The sequence below is a fragment of the Selaginella moellendorffii genome, unplaced genomic scaffold, assembly GCF_000143415.4.
Source record: "Selaginella moellendorffii unplaced genomic scaffold, v1.0 SELMOscaffold_6, whole genome shotgun sequence".
NCBI classification, from domain to species: domain Eukaryota; kingdom Viridiplantae; phylum Streptophyta; class Lycopodiopsida; order Selaginellales; family Selaginellaceae; genus Selaginella; species Selaginella moellendorffii.
This window is the reverse complement of record NW_003314267.1, coordinates 2,947,728-2,972,172: the sequence shown is the minus strand read 5'-3', so window position 1 is coordinate 2,972,172 and position 24,445 is coordinate 2,947,728. Positions and strand designations below refer to the sequence as shown.

At 53.8% G+C, this 24,445-nt stretch overlaps 13 protein-coding genes across 14 annotated transcripts; 6 read left to right on the top strand and 7 right to left on the bottom strand.

Annotated features, from left to right (window-relative positions):
- Window positions 1-3: 3 nt before the first annotated feature.
- On the bottom strand, window positions 4-4,470 carry LOC112344799 (MMS19 nucleotide excision repair protein homolog). The gene is made up of 19 exons (XM_024670141.1): window positions 4,212-4,470; window positions 4,104-4,166; window positions 3,993-4,047; window positions 3,831-3,928; window positions 3,622-3,777; window positions 3,503-3,562; window positions 3,224-3,412; window positions 3,120-3,173; window positions 2,986-3,072; window positions 2,303-2,933; window positions 1,880-2,244; window positions 1,774-1,829; window positions 1,609-1,714; window positions 851-1,554; window positions 718-793; window positions 560-665; window positions 435-505; window positions 295-375; window positions 4-238 (listed from the first exon to the last, which is right to left on the bottom strand). The coding sequence occupies exons 1-19, from the start codon at window positions 4,374-4,376 to the stop codon at window positions 146-148; spliced, it is 3,216 nt and encodes a 1,071-aa protein (XP_024525909.1). The 5' UTR covers window positions 4,377-4,470; the 3' UTR covers window positions 4-145.
- A 68-nt stretch (window positions 4,471-4,538) lies between these two features.
- LOC112344992 (pentatricopeptide repeat-containing protein At4g02750-like) lies at window positions 4,539-6,171 on the bottom strand. The gene is made up of 2 exons (XM_024670761.1): window positions 4,627-6,171; window positions 4,539-4,583 (listed from the first exon to the last, which is right to left on the bottom strand). Exons 1-2 carry the CDS (start codon window positions 6,169-6,171, stop codon window positions 4,539-4,541), a joined length of 1,590 nt encoding a protein of 529 aa, XP_024526529.1.
- On the top strand, window positions 6,077-7,504 carry LOC9652037 (probable phytol kinase 2, chloroplastic). Its single transcript, XM_002965971.2, has 6 exons — window positions 6,077-6,580; window positions 6,641-6,708; window positions 6,753-6,884; window positions 6,944-7,059; window positions 7,113-7,227; window positions 7,296-7,504. The coding sequence occupies exons 1-6, from the start codon at window positions 6,245-6,247 to the stop codon at window positions 7,471-7,473; spliced, it is 945 nt and encodes a 314-aa protein (XP_002966017.2). The 5' UTR covers window positions 6,077-6,244; the 3' UTR covers window positions 7,474-7,504.
- A 92-nt stretch (window positions 7,505-7,596) lies between these two features.
- Window positions 7,597-10,486, top strand: LOC9634940 (ethylene receptor 2). The gene is made up of 8 exons (XM_024670760.1): window positions 7,597-7,972; window positions 8,023-8,256; window positions 8,307-8,582; window positions 8,615-8,881; window positions 8,941-9,435; window positions 9,513-9,788; window positions 9,852-10,229; window positions 10,286-10,486. The coding sequence occupies exons 1-8, from the start codon at window positions 7,790-7,792 to the stop codon at window positions 10,472-10,474; spliced, it is 2,298 nt and encodes a 765-aa protein (XP_024526528.1). The 5' UTR covers window positions 7,597-7,789; the 3' UTR covers window positions 10,475-10,486.
- Window position 10,487: 1 nt separating this feature from the next.
- On the bottom strand, window positions 10,488-12,023 carry LOC9652036 (F-box protein At1g10780). The gene is made up of 2 exons (XM_002965616.2): window positions 10,909-12,023; window positions 10,488-10,849 (listed from the first exon to the last, which is right to left on the bottom strand). Exons 1-2 carry the CDS (start codon window positions 11,938-11,940, stop codon window positions 10,571-10,573), a joined length of 1,311 nt encoding a protein of 436 aa, XP_002965662.1. The 5' UTR covers window positions 11,941-12,023; the 3' UTR covers window positions 10,488-10,570.
- Window positions 12,024-12,087: 64 nt separating this feature from the next.
- LOC9634939 (sulfite reductase [ferredoxin], chloroplastic) lies at window positions 12,088-14,671 on the top strand. Its single transcript, XM_024670142.1, has 8 exons — window positions 12,088-12,306; window positions 12,359-13,144; window positions 13,202-13,498; window positions 13,550-13,747; window positions 13,797-13,931; window positions 13,989-14,105; window positions 14,155-14,313; window positions 14,367-14,671. The coding sequence occupies exons 1-8, from the start codon at window positions 12,124-12,126 to the stop codon at window positions 14,559-14,561; spliced, it is 2,070 nt and encodes a 689-aa protein (XP_024525910.1). The 5' UTR covers window positions 12,088-12,123; the 3' UTR covers window positions 14,562-14,671.
- On the top strand, window positions 14,665-16,159 carry LOC112344800. 2 transcript variants are annotated; one of them, XM_024670153.1, is made up of 5 exons: window positions 14,665-14,822; window positions 14,874-15,212; window positions 15,273-15,423; window positions 15,472-15,662; window positions 15,724-16,159. In XM_024670153.1, exons 1-5 carry the CDS (start codon window positions 14,682-14,684, stop codon window positions 16,030-16,032), a joined length of 1,131 nt encoding a protein of 376 aa, XP_024525921.1. In that variant the 5' UTR covers window positions 14,665-14,681; the 3' UTR covers window positions 16,033-16,159. The 2 variants fall into 2 exon arrangements, with proteins under 2 accessions (XP_024525921.1, XP_024525920.1); XM_024670152.1 differs by having other exon boundaries at window positions 14,665-15,212.
- Window positions 15,981-17,590, bottom strand: LOC9634938 (putative oxidoreductase TDA3). Its single transcript, XM_024670154.1, has 2 exons — window positions 17,474-17,590; window positions 15,981-17,418 (listed from the first exon to the last, which is right to left on the bottom strand). The coding sequence occupies exon 2, from the start codon at window positions 17,315-17,317 to the stop codon at window positions 16,139-16,141; it is 1,179 nt and encodes a 392-aa protein (XP_024525922.1). The 5' UTR covers window positions 17,318-17,418; window positions 17,474-17,590; the 3' UTR covers window positions 15,981-16,138.
- LOC112344803 (protein SYS1 homolog) lies at window positions 17,307-18,127 on the bottom strand. Its single transcript, XM_024670164.1, has 3 exons — window positions 17,761-18,127; window positions 17,474-17,700; window positions 17,307-17,418 (listed from the first exon to the last, which is right to left on the bottom strand). Exons 1-3 carry the CDS (start codon window positions 18,096-18,098, stop codon window positions 17,411-17,413), a joined length of 573 nt encoding a protein of 190 aa, XP_024525932.1. The 5' UTR covers window positions 18,099-18,127; the 3' UTR covers window positions 17,307-17,410.
- LOC9652035 (protein REVERSION-TO-ETHYLENE SENSITIVITY1) lies at window positions 17,702-18,806 on the bottom strand. Its single transcript, XM_024670163.1, is given in 2 exon segments — window positions 17,702-18,480; window positions 18,483-18,806. Coding segments are annotated over 2 exon segments (735 nt in total). The 5' UTR covers window positions 18,787-18,806; the 3' UTR covers window positions 17,702-18,049.
- Window positions 18,778-19,987, top strand: LOC9652034 (exosome complex component RRP4 homolog). Its single transcript, XM_002965968.2, has 7 exons — window positions 18,778-18,889; window positions 18,946-19,047; window positions 19,108-19,153; window positions 19,204-19,293; window positions 19,347-19,412; window positions 19,457-19,522; window positions 19,580-19,987. Exons 1-7 carry the CDS (start codon window positions 18,828-18,830, stop codon window positions 19,961-19,963), a joined length of 816 nt encoding a protein of 271 aa, XP_002966014.1. The 5' UTR covers window positions 18,778-18,827; the 3' UTR covers window positions 19,964-19,987.
- LOC9634937 (2-oxoglutarate dehydrogenase, mitochondrial) lies at window positions 19,968-23,464 on the top strand. The gene is made up of 8 exons (XM_002965967.2): window positions 19,968-21,523; window positions 21,582-21,808; window positions 21,855-22,187; window positions 22,241-22,487; window positions 22,541-22,669; window positions 22,729-22,944; window positions 22,994-23,117; window positions 23,166-23,464. Exons 1-8 carry the CDS (start codon window positions 19,982-19,984, stop codon window positions 23,390-23,392), a joined length of 3,045 nt encoding a protein of 1,014 aa, XP_002966013.2. The 5' UTR covers window positions 19,968-19,981; the 3' UTR covers window positions 23,393-23,464.
- Window positions 23,378-24,424, bottom strand: LOC9652033 (E3 ubiquitin-protein ligase MARCH1). The gene is made up of 6 exons (XM_002965613.2): window positions 24,304-24,424; window positions 24,150-24,235; window positions 23,942-24,088; window positions 23,782-23,884; window positions 23,614-23,726; window positions 23,378-23,554 (listed from the first exon to the last, which is right to left on the bottom strand). Exons 1-6 carry the CDS (start codon window positions 24,404-24,406, stop codon window positions 23,459-23,461), a joined length of 648 nt encoding a protein of 215 aa, XP_002965659.1. The 5' UTR covers window positions 24,407-24,424; the 3' UTR covers window positions 23,378-23,458.
- Between the last annotated feature and the right edge of the window lie 21 nt (window positions 24,425-24,445).

The following is a 24,445-nucleotide window of genomic DNA, read 5'->3' as shown; positions in this document are numbered from 1 at the left end:
CTCTACAAACGCTCGCTCCTCATTCTTAACTCGAAAAGGGTCTCTTCTCCAACAATATTGCTAGCACGAGTCTTTCTCAGTGCAAACACGTACCCCGACCGTAACGGGGATATTCCCGCGGATATCTGTCGGTTCAGTGTGGTTTTTATTTGATCCACCAGGCCTGGTAGCAGTGAGCAGCTTCATTGCGTACGGAGCGCTTTGGATCATCAAGAGCTCGATGGAGTGTCTTCAACACCTGGAAAGCCCAGCTCCACAACGTAATGAGCACTGACGAAAAGAGATACTTCCTACCTTCCGGCTCGAGGGATAGATTGACGCGAATGGCAGGCTGACAATGGCGCCGAGGCACTGGAGAGCGGTCTCACGAACAGCCTGGAGAAAAGAAAGCACAACAACGATTACTTCTTTTGGAGGCAAACTCTCAGACTCACAGTGGAGTGTTGATACTGTACAAGTTCCACGAGGCAGTTTATGACAAGTCCAATGCGATCTATCACAGCACCTGCAACGAAAAATAAATCAATCCCGGAGACTCCAAGAGTGCGTACTGTCCCACCTTTGCTCTTCTCGTCCATGAGAAAAGCAGACAATATAAGAAGGTTCCCCAGGAGCGTGTCAGAATCCTCGGCATTGGAGAGCGCTTCCAAAAGAAGTGGAAACACCTGGACATGTGTCTCACTGGAGCATGAAGAGAAAAACAATAACGGAAATTACCTTGTTGCCTTCCATAAGCACAGCAGTTGTCGGGACGTTCACAATAAGATGGCTGAAACCGCGAATCAACCAGACCCTGGACAAGGCGAGATGGTCAGTTCGTAGCAAAAAGACCAGCTAAACTCGCAAGTACCGTGAAACGTTATCTGGAGCATCTCTCAGCGCGTGGAGAAGTGGCGGCAGGAAGCTGTGAAAGAACCTCTGGGTGTACAGAGGCTGAACGGTTGCAAAATGACGTTTGTTTAGCGCCTTGGCATCACCCACTATGACGCCCAGGGCTTTCGCAGCAGCTCTCCTGATCATGCTGTCTTCCCCGTCTCCGTCCGCATATAATGCTCCTTTCCCTTGTCTCAGGATCTCAATGAGAATCCCTGCTACCAAAGCCACCTTGTTGTCACCTCTCATTGCCAGCGCTTTTGCGATCCAAGCCAAGATGCTGACCAACCTAGGCGTGTCTGTGCCAAACGCACGCAGCTCGTCCAAAACATTCTGGACAACACCATCTAGCGGATATGACGTTGTAGGCCACTTATTCAATATCGATGCCAGTGCTTGCGCGATGTATTCGCTTACCGCCGAGCTTTGAACTTCCAAGGACGTCTTCAGCAGGAGCTGAATAATCTTCTCGTCTTGCAACAGCTGAATGTTTGGCCTCATTGCTACAGCCGTTGACGACCAAACGGCAATAAGCCATGCCTGTTTACCGTCCATGGTGTCGTGGTCTTTCGAACATCGGCTACACAGGATGTCGTATGACTTAAGGACGACAGCTTCCTGACCGCTGAGATCACACATCGAGACTGCAGTGCGAACTAGGTCCATCCACGGGATTAATATCTAGATATAAAATCGGTTAGAAAGAATTTTTCTAGTTGAACGAAAGCATGATACCTCTTCAGGAATGTCGATATCAAGAGGGAGTGACTGGAAAGAAGACCATAGTTGCATAGAAAATTGTAGGGCAGGTGCATGTCCACGTTCGATATCATCTTCATATCTGGAAATCGCAAGTTAGGAAGGAGTGGAACGAAGACAGAAGACAACGCTTCATCTTACAGCGCTAGAAACTCTCCAGAAAATAGAGGTATCAGGAGATGGTGCTTGGCTGCGACCTGACAACAAGCATCAGCCCAACATGCAACGTTTCTACGTATATCCTTACAGATTCAATATTCAACGGCAATAGATGTCTTTGGAGCTCGCTGAAGAACAAATCACGAGCGGAACAGCTCGACCTGGATATCCTGGTGATGGCGGCCATCAAGGATTTGGCGTCACTCTCTTCCAGGAAAGCAGCCTGAACAAGACCTTGAACAATTCTTACTGATGCAGAACCAGTCGAAGATGACAGTTGATCTTCAGTTGCGCATATGGAAGCAACGGCCTGGACCGCCTGATCCCAGGAATTGGCATACTTCCCCTTGTCAAGGACAAGCTCTAGCAAATGTGAAACAAACTCGTAAACTTGAGCCTCGGACAAAGAGGAAAGGTAACCCGGAAAAGTAGCTACGCATTGCAAGCCAGAAACTGGCGACAAGAGAGCAACCAATGAGAACTTAAAACGAAATCATGGTAGAGGACATACCACAAATTGCCGTTATAGCTTCATTCATAGATGCTGATTTCAAGTTGTCCGAAAATATAAGCAGAAGTTTTGTCAGTGAGGAAAACACTCGGTCCAGCCACTGGATGTCACATAGCAAAGAAACCTGCTCCACTGCAACTTCTCGTATAGCTGTCAATACTGAGACGACAACACCTAGAACGTGAGCATCGGAACAAGTCTTGTTTGATAGAAAAGCTGGTAAAATCGTCGCAGAAATGATGTTGCTAGACAGAGGTGATGCCCGCGCAGCAGCAGAAAGAACCTGTCCCACAGTCTGCATGTGATGCTTCTCTTGTGCATCTGCAATGGTAGCCTTGCGCGTGAGATACTGTAAAAGATGGCTACAAATCTCGTCGTCCAGTATCAAACGAAGAAATTGGCCACCATCGGGATCAGAATGGCTAAGAGACGCCTTGACACACTGCGTCAAACATATAGTAGCCGCTCTGAAAACTTCTGGATCTTGTAGCTTTCCCGACTCGGAGTAGAAAGAGGTCAAGTGAGGAAACAACTCGGCTTTCAGTGCGACCCATATAGGACGAGCATACTCATCCATAACACGCTCACCGTAGGCAACTGCACAATCTCCAAGGAACTCCAAGGATTGCAACTGCAGAACAAGGAGGGTCGGTTGTGATGCAGATCAAACACCGTAAACGTACTTTAGAATCCTGTACTGACGATGATAGCTTTTCAAGAAGTAAAGGGATACACTCCGAAGCAAAAAATGAAGAAGCGGCAAAAGCACTCTGTAAACCACAGCACTTGTTGACGATGAGATAGATGTATGTGCTACCTTAAGACTTGCAATAAGATCTTCTCGTGAAATATCTTTGCTGTCGTTTGGCCGCTGCAGGAAGGCCGCTTGAGAACGTTACTTAAAGGAAGTAAATTACATACCAGCTTGAACGATATAGGGAAATAGCAGGCGATGATATCAAAAAGATCAGGTGCAGCTTGAGCGAGAGGGCCTTTCGGATCTGGAAACAAACTTCCCAAGCGCTCGACCAAACGAAACGCCAGCAACAAACATCGAGGATCCTTTTCTCCTTCTATCAATTGAGCAGCTCCAGTCACGAGGTCAGTCCCCTAGTATGAAAACAGCATGTTTTAGTACAAGAAAAACACACAGACATGAGTGGATAGTTGCTACATACTTACATATCAGCATTTACTTACTAGAGTTCCCACTTCAGAAGGATGCCGCTCAACGAGGGTGACCAAAAGCTCGAAACATAGCTGGCGTCAAACAAAAATGTAAGTAGCTCCACAGCAATAAAAAATAAGGATGTGCACACCAGTCTATCCTGTTGAGCCAGAGACTGCATATCAAGCCATTTCACTGTTTTAATCACTTGGACAGCATCTTGTGCCGCGACTTCACCCACATCCTTCGCTCTTTTGTGAAGGCTATTGCATCCCAGAAGCGCACCGTGCAAGCAAGCACTATCTTCCTGCATTTCCAAACAAATGAATACCAGACGAAAGATTAGCTTGAGTTCCTTACGATCCGTGCAGTGAAGAACAAAGCCAGAGAGTGGACAACATGCTCTTCCAGTCGTGTTGAATGGAGCCGCGCCACCATTTCTCCCAAGAAAGTCATGCCTGCAGCAAAACAGAGAAAAAACATTGCCTCGTGTGTGTGGCATGGTGGATAGATACACGATACCTTTGGATCGGACCAGAAAATCCGTTGAAGTGAGGCACGGGCCCAAATGCAGCACCTACAAGGTAAAGAACAAGCTCAGAAGAGCAAAGAAGAAGCACCTCCTCCTCTTACGATGTCATTGATCGAGATATTTCTCTGTTGCAGGAGCAAGAGAAGCGCATCCTGAGCGGCAGCCTGCAAGGGAAGCAAGGAATCAATGTCTTGTCCTGTGTCACGTACCCGATCATGGCCGGAGCTTTGTGAATCCAAGGCCGCATCCACGAGAGTCCGCCACTGCGCCATGACCAAGAACCCTAAACCCCTATGCTGTGGCTGAAAGCAACACATAGGGCGCGCCAGTCGTCGGCTCCAGCTCAAGGGCGCATTGCACTGCCTCGCCTCCATTCTCCTCCCTGCGTTTGCCACCGCCGACGGCAGCAAGCAAGCAAATCCAGTCCTGGGAATCGGGAGCGAAGGGCATGGTGTGGATGAGCTCGCGCGCCTCGTCCAGACGCTTGGCCCGGCTCAACAGGTGCACCATGCAGCTGTAGTGTTGCTTGTTGGTTCTTACCGACTGGTCGAAGCTTGCCGACTGGAAATGCCTCCTCCCGGCTTCCACGTCGCCGCTGTGAATGCTCGCGATCAGTATGCACACGATGCTGGCCTCGTCCGCCTCCAATCCCGCCACCATCATCTCGTAAGACATCTCCACCGCACGGCGCCAGTGGCCGTTGTTTGCAAGCATGGAGAGGATCGAGTTCCACGCCACCAGGCTCCTAGCGGGCATCTGCTCAAACATTCTGGCGGCGCAGCCGCAGTGCCCGTTGTGGGCGTAGGCAGCAAGCATGGCAGTCCAGGACACGGGGTTTCGCTCGCTCATCTCGTGGAACAAGTCTCGTGCCTCGTCCACGGCCCTGAGATTGCCAAGGATCGTCAGCATGCTGTTCCACAGGATGACATCCCGCGACTGGGTGGCGCCCAGGATGGATCTGGCTTGCTCCAACAGCCCAGCATTGGCGTAGGCAGTGAGCAGAACTGTGCACGCCGCCGCGTCCTGCTCCGGCATTCCGTCAAACAGAGCCTTGGCCGACTCCAAGTCTCCCGATCGCGCAGACAGTTCGAGCATTGCCGTCCACGAGATGAGATTCCTCTCGGGCATGGCATGGAAGAGATCTGTCGCCTCCCGCACGCGCCCCGCCTGGGCATGTACCGCCAGCACCGCATTGCAAGACACGACGCTGAGCTGCGGCATCTCCGCAAACAGGCGGGCGGCGCTCTCCACGTCGCCGTGCTCGGCGAACCCGTTCATGAGCGCCGTCCAGGAGATGAGATTCCTCTCTGGCATCGAATCAAAGAACTGCTTTGCCCGTGGGATCTGGAGCTTCCTGATGAATGCCGCCAGCATCGCGTTGGACGACACCAGATTCCTGGCTTCCATCTCCTCTGTATAGAAGCTCTCCGCGTCGGCTAAGCTCCCCCCGCCGTGGGCGTACGCCGACAGCATGGCGTTCCACGACACAATATCTCTCTCCGGCATCGCGTCGAACACAGCCCTGGTTTCTTTGTGATGCCCCGACTGGGCATAAGCCGAGAGCAACACAGTCCACGAGAGGAGGTCCCAGCTCGGCATTTCTGTAAAAAACATCCTCTTTGCTTCGCCCAGATTCCCTGCTTCTGAAAATGCCGTAAGGATCGAGTTCCAGGAGACCTGGTTCTTATCGGGCATGGAGGCAAACACTTTCCTTGCTCTTTCGAGATGCCCAGTTTGGGCATACGCCGAGAGCAGGGAGTTCCAGGAGACGAGGGTGAGATGAGGCATGGCAGAGAAGAGGGACTGGCACTCGTTGACACGTCCCTCCCTTGCATGAGCCGCGAGAATGGTGTTCATGGCAACGAGGTCCCGGTGTGGCATGACTGCAAAGAGGCCGAGTGCTTCATGCAACTGGCCGTTGTGAATGTAGGCAGCCAGCATCAGGTTCCAGGAGAATCCATCTTTGGCCACCATGGAGTCGAAGATCTGGCGAGCGCGATCCACGCACCCGACGGCTCCCAGCATTTGGATGAGGAGATTGGAGAAGTAGAGGCGGCGGAAGGGCGGAAGTGGGCTGGATTCGGAGCCGGTAAGCCATCCGAGCTCGTCGCCTATCTGCTGGGCTTGCGCGGCGCTCTTGCAGGATCTGATGAGCTTCTCCACGTCCATCCTTCTAGATGTGGAGCAAACGTGTACGCTTGACATTTTTTAAGTTGAATCAGTCTCCGTTCAAGCTCCGGCTATGGCGGCATCTGCTAGTCAGCTGGCCCTGTTCGCGTTGCATGCCAGGGATCAAGGTTTTGGCGCCCGGAGGGAGTGCCCAATTCCGAGGATTCTAGATAAGAGCCGGGCATCAGCATCAGTAGTGAGTGTGAGACACGACCTAGTCTTTTCGACAAGGAGGAGCTCCGGATCCTGCGCAGGTTTTGGGCTGCTGCAAAACATGGGATCCGTGGCACCACTTCCGCAGCAGCATCAACTGGGCTACGATCTGCTCATGTCCGCCGTCACACTGTCCGGAGCTCTGGGATCGCTCAGGTTCTTTGACGAGCTCGCCAAGAGGGACGTGTTCGACAAGGTAACCAATCTCATCGACATTGACATATTGGCAGCATCATAATGTTGTGCGTTTTAGTAGAAACTAAGCAGGAAGCTGGTGCACATATGCGTGGGGCTCATCTTCATGCTCTTTTGGCCGCTCTTCAGGTTGAGTGTTGGAACCTTTTCATTTTCTAAATACCACCACGCAGCGATGCTCCTCGGGCGCGATACCTGGCGGCCATCGCCCCGCTCACCAACGCTTTGAGAATGGTGGCATTTGGAACTGGGCTGTTGGAGAACAAGGCATTTGTGAAGGCGGTTAGCCGTGATGGCCACCCCAGGTATGGAGCAGGCTAAATTCTTCTTCGAGGGAGATGAGTTTAGAACTGTGGTTGGACAGGGAACTGCTCAAAGGGCCGCTGTACTACGCCATCACAATCTCCATTGCAACGCTCTTTTTCTGGAGGAATTCACCATGTGGTGTGGTTACGATCGCCAACTTGTGTGCTGGAGATGGTAACACAAACTTCCTTTCTTTTCTCTTTGATGTCGACGGAAATCTCAACCAGGCTTCGCTGATATCTTTGGACGAAAGTACGGTCGCTGGAAACTCCCCTACAATCCCAACAAATCGCTCCAAGGAAGCGTTGCGATGTTTGTCATGAGCGCCGCATTCTCCATGCTGTCAGTACCAGCTAATGAGCCTCTTGACGGCCATGCTCATCCTGTGCTGTTTGCCCTTTGCTGCGCAGCTATACGTTCCTCTTCTCGCAATTGGGCTACTTTGACATGGGCGTGAGGACAATCATCGGGATTGTGGCCGTGTCGCTGGCAACCACGGTCGTGGAATCGCTGCCCATAAGCAGCGCTCTTGACGACAATCTAACGGTGCCCGCCACCGCCATGGCCGTGGGCCTCTTGACCCTGTAAAATCCACTTGTTTTTTTTCTTCTTGAGCCAAGCAACTGTCGAGGCGCTGGCGTTTCCAATGGCTGAGATGGGTGGGAGGCAGACGGTCGAGATTTAGAATGGTGTCACATGACATTTCCGTTAACCTGAGGGGACTTTATCCATCTTCTTGCGGCATCGCTGGCGCTCAGGGACGACCAAAGAGCAGATTGAGCAAATGGTAGCAATCGCTTATGGAACGCTTCGGTGATGCCGAATCCCAGGATTGCGAAAATCCCGCTGTTGCTCGTGCCCGTGCTCGTCACGTAGAACCAGCAGGGAGGCAGCAGAGAAGAAGATGCTCTTCTTCGCTCTCAGGGAACTCCGACAGACGGACTTGACGGAATCGAATGGTTGGTCACACAGGCGCCACACTGTACTCGCCAAATGGCAGCTTGGCTCCGATTTCCTCATTGCAGTTGCTTATTTCTCGATCCCTCTTGAGCTGGTCTACTTTCTCATCAAATCCCAGGTTCGTGTGGTCTCGAAGCTCGTACACGCCACTCCTTAGGCCGGCTTTTGGTTTTCCAGGTGCTCCCCTTCCGCTGGGTGATTGCTCTTTTTGGTCTTTTCATTGTCCTGTGCGGTATCACACACTTGCTAACGCTATGGAACTTCTACGTGAACTCGGAAGCGGCGCATATTGGCATGACGATTGCCAAAGTGGTCACAGCAACTGTCTCGTGCCTAACTGCCGTACTCTTGATCTGGGTCATCCCGGAGTTACTTGATGTAAAGAAGAGAGAGGAGTTTTATACGCAAAAGGCAAGCACACACCCCGCAACTCCAGAAACTGGGCTGACTTGAATTTGCAGACTGCAGAACTGGACGTTGAGGTGGGAAATATCAAGAAAGATCAGCAAGTCCTCAAGCATGTCCGAATGCTCACTGATGAGATCCGAAGCTCGCTGGATCGCCACAAGATTCTAAGCACGACGATGATAGAGCTGTCGCACACCCTCGAGCTGGAAAGCTGCAACATTTGGATGCCCAGGGCGAGTGCCAACGTTCTGGAGCTTGCGCACAAGCTTGGAGCGCAGGACACTTTTGCTCCGCCTGAAATTCCCCTCTCGACCAGCCTCGTTGACCTGGTATGTTGGGCACCTGCATGAGGAGTGATCTATTCCCTGCTCTTGATTCACAGGTCTTTAGCAACAATGGTGCGGTTGTGGTGCCATCCAAGGCACTGGGCCCGCTAGCGGGAGCTGGCCAGACGAGTTTCAACCATGGTAGCGTGGTGGCTATCAGAATCCCGTTGTTGGCCAGCAGCGGCTGCGTTAGTCATCCTGACAAGGAATGCTACGCTCTCATGGTCCTGTCCTTTCCAAAAAACCTTCAAAAGGCATGGGGTGACCACGAGCTTGAGCTCGTCGAGGCTGTTGCTGATCAGGTACTCTACAGCCAGGTGGTGTGGTTTCTCACAATGACATCTTAATTTGATCTGTTAAGGTTGCAGTTGCCTTGTCCCATGCTGCTGTAGTCGAGGAAACGTTGAAAGTGCAAGATCAGCTCATCGAGCAGAACCTGGCCCTGCAGAAGGCCAAAAAGGAAGCCGAGTCTGCAGTTCTGGCCCGCAACGAGTTTCTGGTTGTAATGAACCACGAGATGCGGACTCCCATGCATGCCATCATCGCGCTCTCCTCCTTGCTCCTCGACTCGGGCCTCACGTCCGACCAGCAGTCCATGGTGGAGACCATATCCAAGAGTGGCAGCCTGCTATCCACGTTGATCAACGATGTGCTCGACTTCTCCAGGCTCGAAGCTGGGAGTCTGATGCTAGATATCCAACCATTCAAGGTGGCCAAGCTGTTGGACGATGCAGAGAGGCTCGTCTCGCCGTTGGCGGTGGCTAAACATCTTCCATTCGCTCTCAAGAGGATGGGATTCCTTCCGGACACTGTCATGGGAGACAGCACTCGAATTCTACAGGTTCTTCTCAATGTGGTGAGCAGTGGAAACGTAACTTTCTGATCACCTCTTGAGGGTGATAAGTTTTACCACCTCAAACTTGTGATGTGCAGGTTGGGAATGCCATTAAATTCACCGCTCAGGGCCACGTCCACTTGACAGTGTTTGCGAGCAAGGCTCCGGACGCCCAGGTATCACACGAGCCAGCATCACCAGGAAGGTGCATGACGCAAAGGTACATTCATTTTGAGGTTGAGGACACCGGAATCGGCATCAGAGCTACTGATCTCCCCCGTTTGTTCAACAAGTTCGTTCAGGCGGATAGTAGCACGTCCCGCAAGTATGGTGGATCCGGGCTGGGGCTCGCGATCTCCAAAAAGTTTGTCGAGGTTTGTGTGTCAGCCAGCTTTTGTTCTCAAAGTGGTTAACTGGCTCACAGTTTTGGGTTATAGCTGATGAATGGCAGCATTTCCATCACCTCTGAAGGCTTGGACAAAGGCAGTACGTGCCGCTTCTATGTGCGAGTCTCGGTTGTCTCCGAGATGGAGCAAGTTCATATGATCCTGTCACCAAAGGCCCCGGGAGATAATTTCCATAGCTTGAAGGTATTTGAGTCCCTTCTAACTCGGACATTCTTCAATGACCGTGCGGGCTTTCAGATCCTGGCTGTGGACGACAATGCCGTCAACAGGACAGTGATTCGCAGGCTGCTTAACAATCTTGGATGCAAATCGACTGTGGTGGAATCCGGGGAAACTTGCCTCAAAACTCTTGCGGCAGAAGGACCTTCGGCGTATAGCATTGTCCTCGTCGACTTGTGCATGCCAGAGGTGATCCCCTTTCCTTCTTTTCTTTTCACTCTTGAACGAACTTATGTGTCGATCAGATGGACGGATACGAACTAACAGCAGAGATCCAGAAGCTATATCCAAGAGAAGGGCTTCACATTGTGGCTTTGACTGCAAACACCGACGATAGCACCCGCGAGAAGTGTTTGAGCCTGGGAATGAAGGCCGTGCTCACCAAGCCAGTATCTCTGAAGGCACTAAGGAACGAGCTCAAGAGGATTTTGTGAGCTGAAGCAAAGCTTGTCATCGATCCATTTGTATTTACACTTCGTTATTCGCTTTTTATGTACACGCGCTTGCAACGGCAAGCCATTCCCCAAATCTCACAGTAACGTATAAGGACAGTCGAGGACAATCTCGACTTGCGAAAACTCCCTCTGCAAGCCCAAGACATCGGTGAAGAACGTGATGTTTCCAACGCCTTTGCTCAGCTGGTGCGCGTTTATTCGCAGGGATCGCAGAGACGAGGAGCATCGGAGTAGCGTGGCCAGCACTGCGATGCAGCCGTTGCTGCCGCTGCACACCACGGCGACTATTTCTTCCAGTCGCGGGAGCCGCAAGGTTGCGCTGCCCGTGACGCCGGCGGCACCAGCTTGCACGCACTGCTCACGCAGCCAGCAAAGTCGAGCTATAGCGTCACGCAAGAGAAAGGAGGCCATACCTCAAACATGTCGGCACCAATGTAGAGCTTGGTGAGCAGCGGCAAGTGGCGAAACAAGGCGTCGAGCTGAATGGGGCTCTTGTTGTCGATAACGGCGTCGACATGGAGCTGAGTTACGTTGGCTCCCAGCCGCACCAGCTCCACAATGCTCTCCAGCAGCCACACCTCGCCCTTCATTTGCAGCGCCGTGAGGTATGACAGGTCCCGGATCCTGGGACGGACGTGGCACAGCAGGCCTAGCTCCAGCAGCGCCTCGCCGTCGGCAATGAGCTCCTCCACGTAGCTGAGCGACAGCCTGGTGAGCTTGGGCGTGTCGAGGCTGAGGCAGGCGACGGTCGCCTCGCACATGTCCATCTCGTGCACCAACTCGAGCGACGCCAGTCTCGGCGAGACGAGGCTTGGGGCGCGAAGCCCCTTGCACGAGTTGAGGCGCAGGTCCTCGAGGCAAGGACAGAGGAGCAGCAGCGCCTCGAGCGCCGAGTCGGTGATGGCAATGAGGTCGAGCACACACGTCCGCAGGCTCTCCATGCGCTTCATGTCGCCTGGGAGGTCGGGGATGATCCCGTAGCAGAGGTTGAGCCACCTGAGCCTGGGGCAGCGCGAGAGCTGGAGCAGCTTGAGCGGCTGTGGCCTCTCCCTGTTGGGGTCGACCAGCACCAGCTTCTCCAGCGAGGCTCGGACGTGGCCCAGCCACGCGCACACCTTGTCCTCGCTGAAGTGGTCGCCGCGGATCCATGGCCACTCCACGGGGTGGTAGCAAATCCCCAGCTCCCTCACCCCGTCACTCCGTAGCAGCATCCGCGACACGATCGCCTCCAGGCACGACGCCTTGCTCGCCCTGCCCACGCGCTTCTCGAAGAGCTGGAACGACTCGAAGCTCAGCGCGTCCACGGCAGCGCACAGAGCCCTCCACCGCCGGCACACCGCGGCGCATTGAGCCACGGTCTGTGCGTCCCTGAGCTTGGACAGGATGGCGCACGCTACGGAATCCGGGAGCGCGTCGAAACAAACCTCCTGTCCCTCCTCCTCCATCCACACATGACTGCTGTGTCGCTACCTACCCATTTGCCCTAACTGGGCTCAGTTTGCTGGATTAACCCGCTTCCCAGGAATCCAGATGGAAATTTCGCGACACGTGGCAGCACCATGTTCATTGAATCCAGTCCAAATACCCTCTAGGGTTTTGGGAGCAAAGCAAAATTGCCCACGATCGCTATGGCGGCTTGCTCGCTACCAGAATGCGGCTCCTCCTCTCTCCCCAGCTATGGAGGCCTCAGACTCGCCAAGGCTAGCATCCCCAGCTCATCGATGTTGCTGCGGCGGATGGATTCCTTGCAACAGCAGCAGCAGCAGCAGCAAACGCGGATGATCGTCGTCCGTGCTGAAGCCGTGGCCGCGGTAAGTCGCGTACATTCCCTCGCCCTTGGATCCTCTGACAATAATCCCACAGCCTGCCAGGCCTCCGGCCACGCTTCCTGCCAAGCGGAGCAAGGTGGAGTTGATCAAGGAAAACAGCAACTTCTTGCGCTTTCCCCTGCGGGAGGAGCTTGAGACCGAGGCTCCAAACATCAATGAATCCGCTGTCCAGCTGATCAAGTTCCACGGTAGCTACCAGCAGGCCGATCGGGACGTTCGCAGCGGAAAGGCGTACCAGTTTATGCTCCGGACCAAGCAGCCTGCGGGTATCGTCACCAATCAGCTCTACAAGGTGATGGATGATCTTGCCGACGAGTTTGGATCCGGCACCTTGCGGCTGACGACGCGGCAGACCTTCCAACTTCACGGGGTGCTCAAGCACAATCTCAAGACCGTGATGAGCACCATCATCAAAAACATGGGATCCACGCTAGGCGCATGCGGTGATGTCAATCGAAACGTGCTGGCCCCGGCGGCACCCTTCAAGAACAGGAAGGACTATCTCTACGCAGTGGAGGCTGCGGATAAACTTGCGGCTCTTTTAGCACCTCAAGCCGGTTCTTACTATGACCTCTGGGTGGACGGTGAGAAGGTCATGTCTGCTGAGCCACCTGATGTCACCCAGGCCCGTAATGACAATTCTCACGGGACAAACTTTGAGGGCTCCCCGGAACCAATCTATGGCACCCAGTTCTTACCGCGCAAGTTCAAGATTGCCGTCACGGTTCCTTCCGACAACTCAGTCGACATTCTCACCAACGACATTGGGGTTGTCACCATCGTCAATGAGGCTGACGAGCTTCAAGGTTACAACATTTATGTAAGTTTTATCTCGAGCTCGACCCTTCTGAACGTTCTGACTTGTTTTTGTTTCAAGGTCGGCGGAGGGATGGGCAGGACACATCGCATAGAAACTTCATTTCCTCGGTTGGCCGAACCTCTGGGATATGTCTCCAAAGATGACCTCTTGCACGCTGTTAAAGCCATTGTGGCGACGCAGAGGGATTATGGCCGCCGCGACGATAGACGCCAGGCAAGGATGAAGTACCTGGTTCATGACTGGGGAATCGACAAGTTCCGTTCGGTTGTAGAGAGCTATTACGGCAAGCAGTTTGAAACATTTCAGACGCTTCCACCTTGGAAGTTTGAGAGCTACTTAGGATGGCATGAACAGGTATTCCATCTTTGCGTTTTTTCCCCCTTTCTAAACGGTTTACATTGTCAGGGAGATGGCAAACTGTTCTTTGGTGTTCATGTAGACAACGGAAGAATCAAAGGTGATGCCAAGAAAACGCTCCGAGAGATAATCGAATCATATCAGCTAAGTGTGCGTTTGACTCCCAATCAAAATCTGATTCTATGTGACATTCGACCTTCTTGGAAGTCACGGATTACAAAGACACTTGCTCAAGTGGGACTGCTGGTATGCTGATTTTTTATGGTGAGCTCTTTTCTCATGACAAACATTGCAGGCCCCTCGTCACATAGATAGTCTTAACTTGACGTCCATGGCATGTCCAGCACTACCGTTGTGCCCGTTGGCAATCGCAGAGGCTGAACGAGGCATACCGAGCATACTTAAAAGAATCCGAGCTATGTTCGATAAGGTGATATGTCTTGTTGTGTTTCTTGTGTTAAATCTTTGCTCTCTATTATTTGCTTAGGTGGGCCTCAAGGAGGCGGATTCGATGGTGGTGCGAGTCACCGGGTGTCCTAATGGTTGTGCGAGGCCATACATGGCAGAACTTGGACTGGTCGGAGATGGAGCAAATAGTTATCAGGTAATTTTCTGTGGTGCTTTTTCAATTTACACGTTTATGTCAATGGTAGATTTGGCTCGGAGGCACGGCAAACCAGACACGGTTGGCTCAAACTTTTATGGAGAAAGTAAAGATTCAGGACTTTGAAAGGGTTTTAGAGCCTCTCTTCTACCTGTGGAAAGCACGACGAACATCTGAAGAGTCTTTTGGAGATTTTACAATGAGAATGGTATTGTTAATCCAAATGCCTGGTATTGTTGCTGAATAATGTCTTCGATGCAGGGATTTGATGTACTAAAAAGTCACATCGAAACTTACAAAGGACCTCGTACTGGAAGGTCACGCATTCTTCTGGACTCTGATGTCCATGCTGCATTGGAGAAGCAGGCGGATGAGAAGGGTCTTAGCGTGCACAAACTGGCGAGTCAAGTTTTGTTGGACTACCTGAATGGAAGTCAAGACAGCGATAGCGATTGAGGAGAGGTTCTTGTTGTTTTAGATTTCGAGATTTCTAAAAGTTTTGATGGTGTGTGTCAAGCTGCAGCTGAAATAAATGGGCCGCCTCCAATGAAGGTTGTTTCTTGAAATTCTGGTTGCATGACACGTACGCAAGACACTTGTCTCTATCTTATACTAGCAAGTGAAGGGTCCCGAGGGCCGGGGCAAGTATTCTTCTTTCTGTTCCTGACAAGAAACAACATGGAGAAGTTGCAGAACCGAAGTGATTTGGAAGTGTCGGTATGTTACCACGATTTGTTTATGTTGACACATGCGTCGAAACATTGGCAGGAAATAGGGGAGATTTTCTTCTTTTACCGCCCGAAGATTGACGTGGAGCATCCACACTCAGCCGGAGAGGTACAGCGTCTTTACATGGTTCTCCGCCCAGTCGCAGCCGATAACAGCCTGGAAGTGAAGCAAGATCCACATTCGGAGAATGTGAAGGAGACGCTGGAAGAGTCCAAGGACGCTGTCGAAGGAAAGAAAGAAGCTGACGACATCCAGCGCACGGTTAATGTGAAGGGGACACCTAAAGAAGGTGACAGGGATGGCAACGGAGATGAGAAGTCTGCCGGGGAGCTACGGGAGGAGATCAAGGATGATAAACCAGGGGAGCAGGGCATGCAGGTGTGTTGACCTGACCATCTTTTATGTTATCCATGGTTCCTGATCGATCACTTCGTGCAGGAGGTGGATTTGACAACACGCTTGCTGATGAGACTGATAATAGTAGGACGGAAGGTCTTGCCTGATCCCGCTGCAAAAGGTCGTCCGGCGTGGAGCTACGTGGACTTGGTCACGACTTCCATCCAAGCGATGAAAGACAGCCTTTCGGCTCGTAAGCTACATTTCCATTATTGCGTTCTCTTCTGAAACCAGATGCCAGATGAATATGACACGAAGACTCGCGGGCACCGGGTCCAGCCAGGAGCCCGTCCGGCAGGGGAAGGCGTTTACTGCATTCTAAAGCACAAGAATCACACACACCTCATATACAAGCTGGACAAACCCAAGGAGGAACACACTGCTCTGCAGGAGGAATTGAATCTCGAAAAGGAGGCCTCCTTTATTATCTCAGTGAGATTCGACTCGAAGTTCGTAGGTAGATAGATGGATGCTAAGGTTGAGTTTCTTTCAGGCAAAGAATCCTAGTGCTGGAGCACCGCCGAATGCAGGCTTGGGTAACAAGAGAAAAGCAATGTACCCCGCCAAGCTGCAAGCGCTCATGGGGTCCTACAGGTTTGTGCCGGTCCATCCTCCAGATCTTCTTAATTACGAAGGCTGTGAGTTCATCCTCGTACCCGCATCAGATGACATTGACAAGGAGCTGGGAGTGGAGCTACAGCCCGAGGATTACGACACCAAGCTGTGCGCAGACATCGCTAAGATGGTGGATATAGAATCGGATGTTATTAGAAAACCACTGTTTCATGGTGAGTGGGCCTAGATACATACCATCCCCACCACTTTCGCATCTAGTGGGATTAGCAGAGAGCAGGCGCTCTTCATCACTCTGGAGGGCCTTGCTGGAGTGGGGAAGACTGGTAATCTGATCAAAGAAACTTTCTTCTCCCTTTCTCTGCGGTGAGAAATCTAGCCGGGTCGAAGGGCTTGAGATCCACTGTCGTAGAATGGCTTTCGACAATGAGCTCCGCTAGACTTGCACCGGTCGCCGGTGCATTCAGGATTCCCCAGCAGCTGTGGCCGGTTGCCAAGTAGACACCGGCTGCGTGAGGAAGCTTTCCAATGAGAGGAACACCGTCAACCGAGAGCGGCAGGAAACACGCCTGCTGAGCCTTGACTGGGCAGCCATCCAGCTGACTCGACACGGCCCCAGCAACTCGCTTCAACATGTCCATCGCTTCGGCCTTGGGCTCGACGTGGTCCGCATCTGGAGGAAGTTCCACATGCTCCGACATACCGCACACGTAGACTTCCCCGGTGGGACGTGGATACACTTCTGGATCCATGGTTTCACCCTCCCTAGAGGTGAAACTGAGGAACAAAGCGTGCGGGGAGATGTCCCGTCCCTCACGAGGCTGCAGGATAATACTGTGTGCTTTCAGCCCCGAAATGCTTGTTAAGTCGGTCACAAGCTTTAGCTTTCCACACCAGGGGCCGAGAGCAATCACCACCGTCTCCGCTTCCACAAACTTGTCATCAACCACCACCCCTGAAACCTGGGCCGTCTCGGGGTCGACTCTGATCTCTCGCACAGTACCCTTGAGGAACTCGGCTCCAAAGTCAGACTCGGCACGGGACATGACGGTCCGAGTGAAGAGCTGAGGATGGACCTGAGCTGTAGTTGCCTGGCTCCCGATGGAACTGGATTTCCTGATTGCACCATCGATCCACGATGGAAGAGAGGCGGAAGCTCCTGCACCTGTTGTCCCTGTAGGCTCTTTGACAGTGACACTCAGCGCATCCAGCCTTCTGTACCCGTAATTTGTTTCGCCGCCAAGCTCGTCTGCAAGCTGCCGGTGCAGGGCAAAGCTTGCTCGCGCCAGGTTCCCGACCGGAGAACCATCGCACCAGTCGAGAGCAAGGAAGCCACCAGCCTTACCCGATGCTGCCGTAGCCACGCCACAGCTGTCCACGACCGTCACCTTGACGCCCCTCTTCCCCAGGAAGTAAGCGGTACAGGTACCGATAACGCCCGCACCGCACACCACTGCACGAGAAGTGCCACTCCCGGCGCCTGTGCTGCCGCTGGAGCAAATCGCCGCCGCCATCTACTGAATCGAAGTGTCTCTGGCTACCTAGGTAGTAGTTTACACGCGCCTGTCGTTGTGGTGGGAAAAGAATGGAGGTCTTCCGTCTCGTTGCTAAACAGCTGCCGACAAAAGAAAAGCTTAGGGAACGAGAAGCAACAAGAGGCGCCGTCTTACTTGCACGCGCCGTTCTAATGGGGATGTCCCTCAATTCGCGCCTGAGGCAGAGCCACTCGCCAAGGAGGGCAGTGACGGCCAAGCACGTCCCCATGAGCAACCACCACGTCACAGTTAGCGGGAATCCCCCGTAGATGGAGCTCAAGACCAAGTGAATAATGTAGACAGTGGCCGAGAAATCCAGGCACTTTTTGGCCCTCTCCACCAGCACGAACAGGTAGGCAGCTCTAAAAGGGAGAATGAGAGATTTGTTTGTGTGGATCTGGAGGGGAGGGGCAGGCACTTACACTAGGAGCGAGTTGAGGATGAAGGCCGAGATGAGGCACCAGCCGGTGGCGGAGGAGAAGGAGAGCAGCGTGTGGTCGAAGAAGAAGTGGAGCGTAAACCTCGGTACCTGGACTCCCACGAATGCCCACAGCAGCGCGCCAAGGCTGACATAGCTCAGGCACTGGATGCAGACGATCTGCGACACAATGAGCCACGGATCCCACACCGCTGCGCCATAGAACATGGTGTGTGGGTGCGCCCTAGGCACGAGAAGCCGGGAGGGAGCCCTAAAAAAGCCCGGGCCTCGGGCTAGCAGTCGGCGACGCCGCGGGCGCAACAGGTGGCGAACACGAACCATGCCGCCAGGAGCGAGGAGATGAGCGCCCAGCCGACGAGGAAGGGCCAGCCGGCGGTGAGGAGGCCGATGCAGAGGACGAGGACGAAAGGCGCGAGCGACCTGAGGAGCGCGGCGGGGCCGATCCAGTGGCCGCGGCAGTGCACCAGGGCGACGATGTGGATCATGTTCCAGTCGGTGCGGCCCTGGTACGCGGCGCGGTTGAGGCAGGTGGAGACGAACGAGTGGCAGTTGCAGGTGAAGAAGTTGTACGTCTTGTGCTGGAACTTGTGCATGCAGCTGCGCAGGGCGTCGTCCCAGTCGCTGGCGGTACCCAGCTGCGAGTGCCGGAACGCCTCCCGGCAGCGGTGCCCCGACAAGGCGAATGCGGGGAAGCAGCACTGCGCAGCAACCAGTGTCATGCGGTTAGCTGCAACATGTCACTACGCACCTGGTCGGGGTCGAGGCGGAGGAACTTTGCGGGCGAGCCGAAGGCGAAGCCGTCCACGTTGACGAAGAAGGGGCCGGCGAAGTCGAGGATGACACCGTCGGCGCGACAGATCCCTACGTGGCCGATGAGCGGCGACAGCCACGAGACGATGGGCAATGGCGTCCACACCACGCAGTGCGGGAAGCGCGCTCGCTCGGCATCCACCGGCGCCGCCGCCGCCGCATTGCCGCCCACGGTGAGCGCCACCGCATCCATGGCCATGCCTGCGCGCGACCTAAAGCGGGGCTAGGGTTTCGACAAGGATGCGGGCGCTGGTCGCGATTGGAGATGTGATCCAGGTGGATCACCAGGACGGAATCCTGAGGTAAAAGGAGGCGGCCTCTTTCCAGGCAACCCTTGAAGCCATGCTTGTTCTTTTAGAGGGCACGGAACGCAGCTTGTAGACGGGGAGCTGGTAGCCACTGTTTGCGGCACTGTCGAGCGGGTGAACAAGCTCGTGTTTGTCAAGCCGCTTCGTTCCAGGTAGGGCACTCTTGTATTGTAGAGAGCCGATGTAGTCTTTGTCAACCTTGGCGACACAAGGTACGAAGCACGGGTTGGAGATGTTGTCATCGGCCGAGTCACCGAGGTTGGTTGAACCGTTGGAGAGGTGATCGGCTGACTCGTACTTGTTTCCAGCTTGCCCAAAAGCGATGGAAGGTGGATGTCAACTCCAAGCAGGACGCACATCTCATGCTGTCCGCGGTGAATTTACCAGGTGGAATCCAGGTAAATCATCCGCATTCCGCACTGCTATATACTACATTGCGCATCTCCTGCAGAGGCGGCGGACGGCCACCGACGAGCTCAATATGCGTTCTGTGTTTGTAGAAGGTGACCTCATCAGTGTATGTGCTAGTTTTGTTTTGTGGAGACTTATCGATGCATGCAGGCTGAGGTGCAATCTGCGAGCCAGGACTCCATCCACCTCCACACCCGGAGCTTGAAGTATGGCAAGGTAAGCAAGAAAACAAGCAGCACGAATCTGGGGCTGACGTTCTATCCGGATTGGCAGCTGCAAATGGGCCAGCTTGTCAAGGTTGAGCCTTACCTCATCAAGCGCTTGAGCCAGCACTTTCACAGCTTTGGGCAGTACCAGGTGGAAGTTATCTTTGGGTGCAACGGCTACGTGTGGATATCAAGCGTTGCACAGCGTGAACAGCAGCAGCAGCAGCAGCAGCAGGAGGATGGGCCGGCGATCCCGATTCCGCTGGCAACCAGGGAGAGGATTTGCCGGGTGGGCAACGCTGTGAGAGCGCTGGCCTCGCAGGGGCTCGTCGTGTCTCCAGACTCGGTGGTGGCGGCGTACGAGGCGAGCGTGGGGTGGGGGATTGAGCCCAAGGACATGCTTGCGCGGGCCTTTGGTGAAAGGCTTGTTGCGCGGGAGAATGACAAATGAAATAATTTAGGGCTTGCGATGGCGGCGAGGGTCTCGTCCAGGCTTGTGTTGCCGTGGCTGCGCGTCGAGACTGGATCCTTCCATACGATTGTTAGACCGCCTCGAGCCAAAAGAGACGCGGTGCATTTCCGTGGGAGCCCGCGGTGGATGCAAAAGCCGCCCGCGCCCCGCTCCATCCCTCTCTCCCGCCTCACTGACAACTTCCTCGACGGCACCAGCAGCGTCTACTTGGAAGAGCTCCAGCGCGCGTGGGAGGCGGATCCCAGGAGCGTGGACGAGTCGTGGGACAACTTCTTCCGGAATTTCACGGGCAAGGCGGCATCCAGTCCCGGCCTGTCGGGACAGACGATCCAAGAGAGCATGCGCTTGCTGCTGCTGCTGAGAGCTTACCAGGTGAATGGTCACATCAAAGCGCAGCTGGATCCCCTGGGGCTGGAGCAGCGCGTGCCCCCGCAGGACCTCAACCCGGCTCTATATGGATTCACGGATGCCGACCTGGACCGGGAGTTTTTCATCGGGGTGTGGAGGATGTCGGGCTTCTTGTCCGAGAATCGCCCTGTCCAGACGCTGAGGGCCATTCTCAGGCGTTTAGAGCAGGCATACTGCGGGAGCATTGGCTACGAGTACATGCACATCCCGGACAGGGACAAGTGTAACTGGCTGCGGGAGAGGATCGAGCAGCACGTCCCCAGCAACTACTCGCGGGAGAAGCAGGCCATCATCCTGGATCGCCTCATCTGGGGGACGCGCTTTGAGAACTTCCTGGCGCAAAAGTGGACTGCTGCCAAGCGCTTTGGCCTCGAGGGTTGCGAGACGCTCATCCCGGGAATGAAAGAGCTCATCGACCGGGCCGCCGACCTGGGCGTGGACAGCATTGTCATTGGCATGCCTCACAGGGGTCGGCTCAACGTGCTGGGTAATGTGGTGAGGAAACCGCTGAGGCACATCTTCAGCGAGTTTAGTGCCGGGATAAGGCCCGCCGACGTCGAGAAAGGTGGCTACACCGGGAGTGGTGACGTCAAGTACCATCTGGGCACTTCCTACGACAGGCCAACGCGCAGCGGTAAGAGGATTCACCTCTCGCTCGTTGCAAACCCAAGCCACCTGGAAGCCGTGGACCCGGTTGTCATCGGAAAGACGAGGGCCAAGCAGTACTACTCGCAAGACGTCGAGCGCAAGAGAAACATGGCCGTCTTGCTCCACGGCGACGGCAGCTTCTCGGGGCAAGGTGTGGTGTACGAGACGCTGCACTTGAGCGACCTTCCCAACTACACAACTGGCGGTACCATTCATATCGTCGTCAACAATCAGGTGGCCTTCACCACCGACCCCAAGAGCAGTCGCTCCTCTCCTTACTGCACCGACGTTGCCAAGGCCTTGAACGCTCCCATTTTCCACGTCAATGGCGACGATGTGGAGGCCGTTGTCCACGCCTGTGCGATGGCGGCGGAGTGGAGATGCCACTTCAAGGCGGATGTCGTCGTTGACATCGTTTGCTACCGCCGGTTTGGTCACAACGAGATCGACGAGCCGAACTTCACTCAGCCTAAGATGTATCAGGTACGTCTGCGGTATCTTGCATGCACATGTCCCTTGACGTGTGTGCGTACTCTGGCAGGTCATCAAGGGCCACCCCACTTCTCTCGACATCTACGAGAAGAAGCTGGCCCAAGTCGGGCAGCTGAAAAAGGAGGACATTGCAAGGGTGCACGACAAGGTGATGGCGATCTTGAACGAAGAGTTTCAGAGCAGCAAAGACTATATCCCAAAGACACAAGACTGGCTTGCAGCATATTGGACAGGATTCAAAGGCCCGGAGCAGCTGTCCAGGCTACGAAACACGGGGTAAGGGTGGATTTGTGATCACACCCGCATGTGATGACCACTCCAGTGTGAAGCCGGAGATTCTGAAGAACCTTGGCAAGGCGATCACCACGCTACCTCCAACTTTCACGGCACACAGAGCGATCAAGAAAGTATACGAGCAACGTGCGCAGATGATTGAGACGGGAGAAGGTGTTGACTGGGCGACTGCAGAAGCCTTGGCCTTTGCGACGCTGCTTGCCGAGGGCAACCATGTCCGCCTGAGCGGTCAGGACGTTGAGAGAGGCACATTCAGCCACAGACATGCTGTCGTACACGACCAGAAGTCTGGCGAAAAGTATTGCCCTCTGAACCATGTGGTGAAGAATCAGGAGGACGAAATGTTTACAGTCAGTAACAGGTGGGCTCGTACTTCTACCTTCCGTAGGTACTGATAACATGTGGTGCATGCAGCTCACTGTCGGAGTTTGGAGTGCTTGGGTTTGAGCTTGGGTATTCGATGGAGAACCCAAACTCGTTGGTTTGTTGGGAGGCCCAGTTTGGAGATTTTTCCAACGGTTGCCAGGTGATCTTCGATCAGTTTCTGAGCAGCGGGGAAGCAAAATGGTTGCGTCAGACGGGCCTGGTCGTCCTGCTGCCACACGGTTATGACGGGCAGGGACCAGAGCACTCGAGTGCGAGGCTGGAAAGATTTCTACAGGTTTCGTAATACAAGCTTTCGATGCATCTTGGGATTGCTAAACATGACTGCAGATGAGCGATGACAATCCATTCGTCATTCCTGAGATGGAGGTGTCCCTTCGCAAACAGATTCAAGAATGCAACTGGCAGGTGATGAACGTGACAACTCCTGCCAATTACTTCCATGTACTCCGCCGGCAGGTAAGCACTAGGTGTTATGATCGTGAGCTATATCACTCGCTCTTTTGTTCGCCGCTTAGATTCATCGGGACTTTAGGAAACCTCTTGTCGTCATGGCGCCAAAAAATTTACTGCGCCACCAGGCGTGTCGGTCAAGTCTGTCCGAATTTAACGATGTTGAGGGACATCCTGGGTTTGATAAGCAAGGCACCCGATTCAAGCGACTGATCAAGGACCAAAACAACCATGCTGAAGTGGAGTCGGGGGTTCGTCGCCTCGTTCTCTGCTCTGGAAAGGTAAATTTTGCGAGGCCAGACGGTGAGCCTATAGCGTGTGCTTGTCTAGGTGTACTATGAGCTGGACGAGGAAAAGCAGCGTGTTGGTGCCAAAGACGTAGCCATTTGCCGCGTGGAGCAGCTTTGCCCGGTTCCTTACGACCTCCTCCAACGAGAACTCAGGCGATATCCAAGTAAGCCAGCCAGTTTATCTTCTTTTTCAAACTCGGGTGTGTGCGTAGATGCGGACGTTGTTTGGTGCCAAGAGGAGCCGATGAATATGGGTGCATTTCCCTACATGGCTCCTCGCTTGGCAACTGCCATGGTTTCCGTGGAGCATGGCAGCTTCGAGGACCTCAAGTACGTGGGAAGGCCTCCCTCTGCAGCAACTGCGACGGGGTTCGGCAGTGTGCATAGCCGTGAGCAGAAGGAGCTTGTTCAAAAGGCGCTCCAGGAAGACAGAATGTGACACCAACATTCCATTCTCCGTTCTGCAGATATACATTGTATCATCAAAAAATAGACTTCCCAACTTTCAGTAGAGGCCAAGGCGTTTGAGCTCATTGACGTGCACGGGATCTAAGCTAGGCGGTGCCTCTTCTCCATCGTTGATTGTTTGCACCACGTATTCCTGCTTGAAGTGAATTCAGCCAAGTGCTATAACCTTGTTATAGATGACAAGTTACTTACTTGAGACAGCTCGCGCTTTGCAAGGACGTGGTAGTGCCGGTTGCTGATTCGTTGGCCGCAGATGATGGAAACGAAGAATCCGTACGATAGTCCCGAGAGGAGGGCCACGACAACTGAGGGAAGAAAAGCTAGATTTTGTTTCCCTTGGAGTGGCAAGCACGAACGAACCTGCAAGTGAATAGAAGCCGTAAGGATGCCGCGAGTATCCAAACATCTCCTTAAGCTCCCTCCCATACAGCAGGTACACCACCAGGCCCAGAAATGCCACAACCTGTTGCAAGGAGTGTAGGCTATCAAGCCTCGGGGCATGCATTGTCCAAAGGCTTACCAGCTGAGCAGCCAGGACGATGGCGGCGTGATCTCTCATCACCAGCAGCTGGAACTTGAGCCTTCGCCACCATCTGTCGTGTGGCACATTGGCTCGCAGGTGGAACGTCGCTCGGCATTCCGTGCAGCGTGAGAATGCGGATCCTTCCTGCACTGCACGCTCCGTTTGAGTGACGATTCACGAATGAAAATGGTGAGCGAGGCTTCACCTTGGCGGCTCTCCAGCTATCGAGGCAAGACCTGTGGACAAACTTCTGAGTCCCTCTGCAGCGGCAAGGTGCGATTAAGTCATGGCCTGATCAAAATTTGAACGAAATGAATAATTTGTATAACCTAGATCGCGACTCGCTCGCGCTCACTCACCTGTCGAGTCTAAGCAGATCCGGCACAGCACCTGCTCGGAGCTCTGGGCGCTGCGAGAAGTTACCAGGGGCGATGTGTCAGTGGAAGAGGAGGAGGAGGCCATCGTAAAGTATATCCTTCCCCTTTACTCTGCCCTAGAGCT

What these genes read in the sequence shown, in the direction of transcription:
- LOC112344799 (XM_024670141.1), bottom strand. Translation starts at nt 4,376, where the DNA reads ATGGAGGCGAGGCAGTGCAATGCGCCCTTGAGCTGGAGCCGACGACTG. An exon ending in AAAGCTCCGGCCATGATCGG is followed by an intron (nt 4,167 to 4,211) that starts GTACGTGACACA and finishes CTTCCCTTGCAG; the next exon opens with GCTGCCGCTCAGGATGCGCT. An exon ending in TGCTTATGGAAGGCAACAAG is followed by an intron (nt 666 to 717) that starts GTAATTTCCGTT and finishes ACACATGTCCAG; the next exon opens with GTGTTTCCACTTCTTTTGGA.
- LOC112344992 (XM_024670761.1), bottom strand. Translation starts at nt 6,171, where the DNA reads ATGGACGTGGAGAAGCTCATCAGATCCTGCAAGAGCGCCGCGCAAGCC. An exon ending in AGGCGGACGAGGCCAGCATC is followed by an intron (nt 4,584 to 4,626) that starts GTGTGCATACTG and finishes GCGACGTGGAAG; the next exon opens with CCGGGAGGAGGCATTTCCAG.
- LOC9652037 (XM_002965971.2), top strand. Translation starts at nt 6,245, where the DNA reads ATGGCGGCATCTGCTAGTCAGCTGGCCCTGTTCGCGTTGCATGCCAGG. An exon ending in CTCTTTTGGCCGCTCTTCAG is followed by an intron (nt 6,709 to 6,752) that starts GTTGAGTGTTGG and finishes ACCACCACGCAG; the next exon opens with CGATGCTCCTCGGGCGCGAT. An exon ending in CAACTTGTGTGCTGGAGATG is followed by an intron (nt 7,060 to 7,112) that starts GTAACACAAACT and finishes AATCTCAACCAG; the next exon opens with GCTTCGCTGATATCTTTGGA.
- LOC9634940 (XM_024670760.1), top strand. Translation starts at nt 7,790, where the DNA reads ATGCTCTTCTTCGCTCTCAGGGAACTCCGACAGACGGACTTGACGGAA. An exon ending in AGGAGTTTTATACGCAAAAG is followed by an intron (nt 8,257 to 8,306) that starts GCAAGCACACAC and finishes TTGAATTTGCAG; the next exon opens with ACTGCAGAACTGGACGTTGA. An exon ending in TACAGGTTCTTCTCAATGTG is followed by an intron (nt 9,436 to 9,512) that starts GTGAGCAGTGGA and finishes TGTGATGTGCAG; the next exon opens with GTTGGGAATGCCATTAAATT.
- LOC9652036 (XM_002965616.2), bottom strand. Translation starts at nt 11,940, where the DNA reads ATGGAGGAGGAGGGACAGGAGGTTTGTTTCGACGCGCTCCCGGATTCC. An exon ending in TTGGTGCCGACATGTTTGAG is followed by an intron (nt 10,850 to 10,908) that starts GTATGGCCTCCT and finishes CTGCGTGAGCAG; the next exon opens with TGCGTGCAAGCTGGTGCCGC.
- LOC9634939 (XM_024670142.1), top strand. Translation starts at nt 12,124, where the DNA reads ATGGCGGCTTGCTCGCTACCAGAATGCGGCTCCTCCTCTCTCCCCAGC. An exon ending in ACTTAGGATGGCATGAACAG is followed by an intron (nt 13,499 to 13,549) that starts GTATTCCATCTT and finishes TTACATTGTCAG; the next exon opens with GGAGATGGCAAACTGTTCTT. An exon ending in ATGGAGCAAATAGTTATCAG is followed by an intron (nt 14,106 to 14,154) that starts GTAATTTTCTGT and finishes TGTCAATGGTAG; the next exon opens with ATTTGGCTCGGAGGCACGGC.
- LOC112344800 (XM_024670152.1), top strand. Translation starts at nt 14,682, where the DNA reads ATGACACGTACGCAAGACACTTGTCTCTATCTTATACTAGCAAGTGAA. An exon ending in GAAAGACAGCCTTTCGGCTC is followed by an intron (nt 15,424 to 15,471) that starts GTAAGCTACATT and finishes ACCAGATGCCAG; the next exon opens with ATGAATATGACACGAAGACT. An exon ending in AGGCCTCCTTTATTATCTCA is followed by an intron (nt 15,663 to 15,723) that starts GTGAGATTCGAC and finishes AGTTTCTTTCAG; the next exon opens with GCAAAGAATCCTAGTGCTGG.
- LOC9634938 (XM_024670154.1), bottom strand. Translation starts at nt 17,317, where the DNA reads ATGGCGGCGGCGATTTGCTCCAGCGGCAGCACAGGCGCCGGGAGTGGC.
- LOC112344803 (XM_024670164.1), bottom strand. Translation starts at nt 18,098, where the DNA reads ATGGTTCGTGTTCGCCACCTGTTGCGCCCGCGGCGTCGCCGACTGCTA. An exon ending in ATCCTCAACTCGCTCCTAGT is followed by an intron (nt 17,701 to 17,760) that starts GTAAGTGCCTGC and finishes TCTCCCTTTTAG; the next exon opens with AGCTGCCTACCTGTTCGTGC.
- LOC9652034 (XM_002965968.2), top strand. Translation starts at nt 18,828, where the DNA reads ATGCGGGCGCTGGTCGCGATTGGAGATGTGATCCAGGTGGATCACCAG. An exon ending in CACCAGGACGGAATCCTGAG is followed by an intron (nt 18,890 to 18,945) that starts GTAAAAGGAGGC and finishes TTGTTCTTTTAG; the next exon opens with AGGGCACGGAACGCAGCTTG. An exon ending in GTCAAGCCGCTTCGTTCCAG is followed by an intron (nt 19,048 to 19,107) that starts GTAGGGCACTCT and finishes TGGCGACACAAG; the next exon opens with GTACGAAGCACGGGTTGGAG.
- LOC9634937 (XM_002965967.2), top strand. Translation starts at nt 19,982, where the DNA reads ATGGCGGCGAGGGTCTCGTCCAGGCTTGTGTTGCCGTGGCTGCGCGTC. An exon ending in TCCAGGCTACGAAACACGGG is followed by an intron (nt 21,809 to 21,854) that starts GTAAGGGTGGAT and finishes TGACCACTCCAG; the next exon opens with TGTGAAGCCGGAGATTCTGA. An exon ending in TCCATGTACTCCGCCGGCAG is followed by an intron (nt 22,670 to 22,728) that starts GTAAGCACTAGG and finishes TTCGCCGCTTAG; the next exon opens with ATTCATCGGGACTTTAGGAA.
- LOC9652033 (XM_002965613.2), bottom strand. Translation starts at nt 24,406, where the DNA reads ATGGCCTCCTCCTCCTCTTCCACTGACACATCGCCCCTGGTAACTTCT. An exon ending in GATCTGCTTAGACTCGACAG is followed by an intron (nt 24,236 to 24,303) that starts GTGAGTGAGCGC and finishes AATTTTGATCAG; the next exon opens with GCCATGACTTAATCGCACCT. An exon ending in CGGCTTCTATTCACTTGCAG is followed by an intron (nt 23,727 to 23,781) that starts GTTCGTTCGTGC and finishes TTCTTCCCTCAG; the next exon opens with TTGTCGTGGCCCTCCTCTCG.